At 34.6% G+C, this 7130-nt stretch overlaps 2 protein-coding genes across 3 annotated transcripts in view; one reads left to right on the forward strand and one right to left on the reverse strand.

The window, feature by feature from the left end:
- The window catches only part of LOC105569957, a 3374-nt gene extending 2541 nt beyond the window's left edge, over positions 1-833 (forward strand). The window contains exon 3 of the mRNA XM_012026834.1: positions 311-833. Coding sequence (XP_011882224.1) covers positions 311-517 — 207 coding nt within the window. The 3' untranslated portion in view covers positions 518-833. The remainder of the gene's footprint in view (positions 1-310) is intronic.
- Positions 632-6085, reverse strand: LOC105569956 (putative protein TPRXL). 2 transcript variants are annotated; one of them, XM_012026832.1, is made up of 5 exons: positions 5814-6083; positions 2810-3628; positions 2132-2249; positions 1443-1578; positions 632-1298 (listed from the first exon to the last, which is right to left on the reverse strand). In XM_012026832.1, exons 1-5 carry the CDS (start codon positions 5902-5904, stop codon positions 1110-1112), a joined length of 1353 nt encoding a protein of 450 aa, XP_011882222.1. In that variant the 5' UTR covers positions 5905-6083; the 3' UTR covers positions 632-1109. The 2 variants fall into 2 exon arrangements, with proteins under 2 accessions (XP_011882222.1, XP_011882223.1); XM_012026833.1 differs by having other exon boundaries at positions 1219-1349; positions 5814-6085.
- Between the last annotated feature and the right edge of the window lie 1045 nt (positions 6086-7130).

Below are 7130 nucleotides of genomic sequence, written 5' to 3' on the forward strand. Positions count from 1 at the left end.
TTTCAGTGTGGTTAAAATTCATGTTTTACGATCTATAATTTACGCTGACATTTTAGATAAGTCTTCACTAATAAGTTTATCTACCGTGTATTTGAATATTTTGTGTATTTTAAAATATTTAGCTTATTTTGTATATGTATTTTGTTATTTTCAAATATTTTTTATATTACATATCATATAAAATTACAAATGAAATTTCATCTTCCTATCAGTTTGACAAAAATTATATAAATCACCTAACGTGAGCTCAAAAATTTTCTTGTAATATGTCGATATTTAAAAAGAGTATATTTTTTTCTTATCATAATAGATTCAAACTAATTATCAAGGGTACGGCGAGCCTTGGTATGGGCGGACTTTTCAACGGCCGCAAATGTATTGGAATTATCATCTTGGAGATCGTGGTAACGTGGGATTTCAGGATCATAGAACATGGCCGCGAGATAAACCTACAGTAGACGACAAGATTGAACCGCCGCTTAGTAAGACCAAGCCCAGCGACAATACCAAAGAATAAAATAGTTTGAATTGTAAGGCTTCAATGTAAATATATTATTATATAGAATGATAGTGGATTATATCACATATTATTAAGAACAATTTGTCTCTGAATAAAATTAAAACATCATAAAAGCGTCAAGAGTTTAATTTATGCATAATAGATACAATGAATATATGATAACATAAATATATTTAAACAAGTAATTAAATGCAGAATAGTTGTACATTTATTCGATATTACTCGAGTAGAACATAACACTAGTACAAGAAAGTTTATTAAGATTTTTAAATTGGCATCGCAAGCAATTCTTGCTCGCGAACAGGTAGAAAAAGATCAAGCTATCAACAATTATAGAAAGTCATATAAAAGTGATAACTTTAATCTTATAGAGAGAATCTATTAATTCTAAAAAAAAACTTGAGTATTTGTATGGCAATCTTAAGGAAATATTTGAGCCTGAGTTTCGAAAATTCTGTGTCACAATTTTACTTTGCAACATCAATTTTGAATTATATAAAACTTTATCGTTATCATAGTAACACTGTATACAACACACAATAGTAAATTAATGATTATAAAAATAGATATAATTAGGGATAAAGTTTAATTAATCATGCACAGTGCGGAAAGAAATTCTTCCGTTGTCATTAACGCCAGTAATAGACGATTTACGATTAATCGGCCTGCCATCCGGACCGGTCATGCTGGAGGAACTAGAACTAGCAAATACTCCGTAGCTATTACCCGATGGCGCAGGAAGATCTTCGGCAAATCTGGACTCTATTCCTGGAGCAGCCTATGATGGAGAGAGCGCCGGTAATAAAGACTATATTGAGAAGACTGGCATCTGATTGTGTGCAAAATGAAGCATATTAACTGGACAATTTCTGTATTGCCATTTGTTGTGCTGTAATAACTCATGAAGAAGCGTAAGACTCACGGGACTGATTTGGCCAGATTGGAAACCACCGTATGGACCTAAGCCTATGCTGGCGCTCGAAATCTGCGGTGTGCCGCCACCGTAATTCCCGTAATTAGCGGCTTCATTGGCTAAACGATTGTGGAAATCCATAGTGCTGTACAACACAAATTTCTGTTTACGATGTGCTTTAGGAAATATAATAAATTGTATTCACATTTTAAAATAATAATTAAAGATATTCATGGATGCGAATGCTTCTCCTCGATCTGCATCACAAAAAACTACGAATGATTCTTAAAGCGAAATGATATACCATGAGAAAAAACGTCACTGAAAGCGTAAACAGTGTAAAATACAAAATTTTATAGTAATTAATTATATAGATAATGCTGTATAGAATATGTAAAATAAAATTTTTTACCTAAAAAGTTTTACTTTAAATTTAATATATATTTTTAAATGTTTCTTGCATACTTGTTAAAAATAATCTAGAATGTAATTGAAGAAAGAAAGAGGCTTATTTTAATTGTGTAAAAAATTATAGATGTGAAAAATTCTGTAATGTGTTAAATGTTAACACAATATTGAAATTGTATAAGTGCAATTGTAAATGCAAATTCATGAATATGATTTCAGAAAATTCCACTCAAATTTATGCTCCGAAGTGTGAAGATCAGCCATTTGCAATTTATTATACGAAGACTTACGCCTGTTGTTGCGCCTCGATTTGCGCCTGAATTTGTTTAATCATGTCAAAAGTGGGATCGTTGTAATTAGGAAATTGTCCTGGGTAAAAGAGTCCGGATCCTGAGTTATACAACGGATCTGCGAAAAACAGAGTACACGATAAGATACAAATAACGACATATGTGTCTATGTCGCGTGAAAATCATGCATGTACATGCGATTATATTCAGTTATAAATCACATAAATTTACATAGACTATCTAAGTATAAGTACACCTATATAAAGAAATAAATAAATAATTATATACATACACACATACAAAAATAAATATAATAAATATGATAAATAAATAAAAATATATATAAATGTACAAACACGCGCGCATATAATAAATAAATACATAAATGTCGAAAACTATTATCACGACATTAGTCGCTAAACATAAAATACAATTTTGTTCGACAGAACATCATGCATTTTTGAAAGAATATCAGCACGACTTCGCCAAACAAATTTTGAGATACATAATTATAATGTCTCTCCTTTGCCTTCGATATCCAATTGGTTTCATCTTTTTGCTGAACATTTACAAACATCGAGAAACGTCCAAACTACAGCATGCAACCCCAATTCATTCATTATTCTCCACTATCCTGAGTCAGTCTTCATCCTTGGATTTTTGGGTGCATGCTCGTACCTCCGCCGAAATTGTATCCGTTCTGGTTTGGTGAGTTATCCTTGTTTAGTGAATTATCCTGGTTCGGTGAGTTATCCGGAAATCCTCCTCGACTACCGAAAGACGGTGATCCCGTCGGGAATGCCGTTGGTGATCCCGCTGTGGGAAACGGCGTGGGGAACGCCATTGGATATCCCATTCCCGGATACCCAAAGCTTCCGGCGGACGAGCCTGCAGACGCGTATCCTGGCCCGTTGTTTGTACCAGTCCACGCATAGTTTGGGCTATAACCTGGTATAGAGTTGAATCCAGGATAACCGAAATAGGGATCGAAACCTGGACCATAACCGCCAAAGCCGAATCCAGGAGCGCCAAAGTATGGTCCAGGAGTTGGCGCACCGTCCTTGGATGGTCCAGGTTTCTTATTGGAGTCTTCGGGTTCGGGTGCGTCGGTATTCAAACGTGATTGAATGTCGTTTGGATTCTTCGGCTCAGAAGTCGGTGTCGTGCTTTCCGAAGTTGTCGTGCTAGGTGTAGTGGATGGGGTTGTTGAAGTAGTAGTAGGAGTAGTGGCGGAAGTGGAGGTCGGAGTGGTCGTGGGAGACGTCGCCTCTGTGGTGGTGGTGGTGGTAGGTGTTGTGGTTGGCTCTGTGGACGGGGTTGTAGGAGGTGTGGTTGATGATGGTGTGGTTGATGATGGTGTGGTTGTGGGATCAGTTGTCGAGGAGGTCGTTGTAGCTTGAGTGGTGGTACTCTCACCATTCGAATCATCGACTGCTCGCTTCAACCTGGACATCGCGGCGAAACTGGCCGACGGTCTGTCGACGCGTAGTCCTCCATCTTCGAGAAGAAACGAAAACAGAAGAACAATTCTTTATACATTGTCGCTACTGAGACGAAGCTCGTATGGTTGATGATTCTCGGCAACTGGTTGAGATAGCATTGTTAGTTGTGGCATTCCTTGTGGCCATATCTCGGAATTCCATCACCAAAGATACGCAATACTATGCCAGAAATGTTACTAGTCACAATCACACACAATTATAATGTTGAATATAACAGATAATGGATAACATTAAACGGATGTGTTACTAATCATAATATTGCAAAAGGTATTGTGGTGCACAGATATGCAATTTAAATGTTGTATAACATATAACGAACATTTGGGAAACGATGTGAAACATGGATATAAAATATACGACAAATCCTGGTATTTTTTTAAGTCAGAATCTTAAACTACTTATAATACTAACTGTCTATTATTAAATTATAAAAAATATTTGCCAATTAAAATAAAGTTTGTAAACAACCCGTGCTTCATTTTCAGCTTGATTGTAGGTAAAAATTAATAATAATTCAGTTATGCGCGATACGTGACATTAACTGTACTGATATGCAAGTCACGTTAAGTTGATAAACCACGTATTTGCGGCATTCCTCCTTCGATAACATGCTACACGTCCGAAAAATAATTTTTACTTGGTATATTTTATCTTATATCATTTCATTTATAAGCATTATATTTAAATACAGCTATTAAAACGCTTTTAACTTACCTTCCTATTTTATTCGATTATTTCATTACTATAAGTATACACATATTATATAAATTTCCATTTTACATTAGAATATATTTCACTGATAAATTTCTCCTATTTAAAAAGAAGTGGGCACATCTTGATATGTCAATTGACGCCGTATATTTTATAATATTTACTAACATGATAGGAATAAACGTGTCGTGCACGAGAGATCATGAGAAGATAGTGAAAAGAAAGTATCTTCTCATGGGTCAAGGTGAAGAACAAAATGAGGTCACGGTCTGCGGGCGTCAAATTATCTTCATTTGGCTAGCAGTTGTGTGAGCAGTTACGCATGTGTTTATATGCGCAGGCGAGCATGCTGCATCACGGGAAGCGCATGGTTGCACATGTGAACATCAATCTTGGTTATCACGATTAATATTGCTCACGCTTTTAACAATTGCGAAATTCTTTTTTTAAACAAAAATGTTGTTAATATTATAACAGATAGTCAACAATAAGAAACATAGAGAGAAACTAAGTGCGTATATTCTATCACGTAAATCAACAAATTTACATAAATTATCATAAGTCGTATTATAAATCGTCACAAACTACTGAAAAATGCTGTTCAGTGACTTAACGACGAGTCATTGGCAGTCTTTGCAAAGATTTTGGGCGAGTTATTAATCTGTCTACAGCAAAGAAGTAACGTCGTAAATAAAAGATTGTCATCTCGCGCCATTCATTCCTCAAAGTATCTCTTTAACAATTGTAATTTCTGCATGTTTATATAAAAAGAGAATGTCAGCAGCCAGATGGCAGACATCCGCTTCGGCGTTGATTAAAATTATGAAATCATATATCCAGTGTGTTATCGAATTCGTCGTAGACCTTTGCCGCGTTTGTTAATCTTGCAATTATCCTGAAATTCCCGCGCACCGTCAGCTATTTCTGCTTAAATACACGACCGTTGCCATTATGTAACTTAACGTCGGCTTTACTTTTTATCAATCTTGTGTACGACATGCGATTTCTTTCAAATAATTTTAGTTGTTTAACCATTGGCATTGTAGAACCAGCTCGAATTTGTATAGATGTCGTAATACATATTATTGTACAAAACAACATTAAAAAAGATTATCCGCTAAAAATGATTAAAGAAAAACTAAAGTGTTGCTGCGCATTGAGTTTATGATTTCTTTCGAACTCTGATGAATGTAATGCTTCTTAATACGTACTTTATCTTTTCATCTTGTTCTCACAGTGTCAGTAGATTGGCTCTAGTAGCTAACATTTATGATAAAAATTAAAGATATTCTCACAATAAGTAAATTAATATTGAACTTGTAATTAAATTGTAAAATCTGGACTGTGGAAAACAATTAATGTCAAAAATTTGGGGTGTGCGAGCATACAATATTACGTTAGTAAACAAGTAGAAAACTGTTAAATTCGCTCATGAGTGAGAAAAGTAGAGCTCCACGATCGCTACTCACTTCCGTAAGGATAACCAAAGGGGGATCGGGCCTCCGTAAAGGATCCCAGGACAGCGATGAGAGCAACCAGCGCGAAGATCCTAATATCCATCTTTCTGATTGTATCGTCGACAAAGTAAGTCAACGCGGAAAAACCGTGAAATAGTAATGCTTATATGTATAACTTGTTATTTATATATCACCACCGTATCGCGTAAAAACCGAATGATCCTGATGTTGTCGCAGTCTGCGAAAGAATGACTGACTCAGCTGATGCCGCGATCATCTTATATAGCGCTCACTCGTATCGGCACTTTATTATATTGGCACCTCCTGGCACTTTTTCCTGCGATAGTACGTTCGCGTAAACTTCAAAAGAAATTTTACACCGAATTGTCGATAAGCATCGCGTTTAATTATGCTTCCAAAAATTTATCTGCACTTCACACTTATCTACATTTTTTGCAGTAAAATTACTGTGTACTGTAATTTTATTTGTTACCCTTATTTTATTCGCGCAGTTTTGCGAATAAATGATAGAATGAACAATTCGCAAAAATTTGTGAATAAAATAATTTTTTAATTGTATCATTATATTGTACAGGCAATTGTTCAATTTTATCATTATATTATACAGGCAATGCTTATATAAATCAATAAATTGCCATAAAACATTTACTTACTGTTCTTAAATAATAACATTTGTCATAGATATGTCAAGACTTTAATTTACAAATTTACTTAGCAAGTAACATCCATATTTCTTTGTATCTATGATCGTTCCGCGCCTCTTCAATTTGCCATATTTAATATAAATTCTGCCTGTCTTAATAGATTAATAAAATTATTTAGACCTTGACAGTGATCTTATTGCGAGTTATCTTTCAATTCTTGTAACACTGTTTTTACTTGGGAAAAACACATGATTTCAGTTCTGTAACTTGCATTACGATAACCCCGCGATAATAACAGCGTAAGCAGGAAATAATCGTGTATGGCGGAAACGGTTTCTTTTGATTATCGATATGTAATTGCAGGGTACATTTAATATCGAAATGGTACAATCAATAATGAAACTGTAAAGGATTTTTCCATGTTGAGAAGCCAGAACGTTAATTATATAGTTTTTCATTCGCGCGAGCTTTTAGTGAGCACTTGCATTTATAAGACTCGAGTTATCGTGTCCAGAATTGCAACGAGCTAGAAAAACGAAGTATTTTTCCGTTTAGATATCTTTGTTTCATAGTTAGATAGAATATATATTTGCTTTTCTTTATCAATTATTTTGTCAACATTTATTATTAGAATTTATTTTTCTATAATTTATAGAATTTTATT

This window comes from Vollenhovia emeryi, unplaced genomic scaffold (genome assembly GCF_000949405.1).
Source record: "Vollenhovia emeryi isolate VEMERY1.0 unplaced genomic scaffold, V.emery_V1.0 DF939122.1, whole genome shotgun sequence".
Lineage (NCBI taxonomy): Eukaryota > Metazoa > Arthropoda > Insecta > Hymenoptera > Formicidae > Vollenhovia > Vollenhovia emeryi.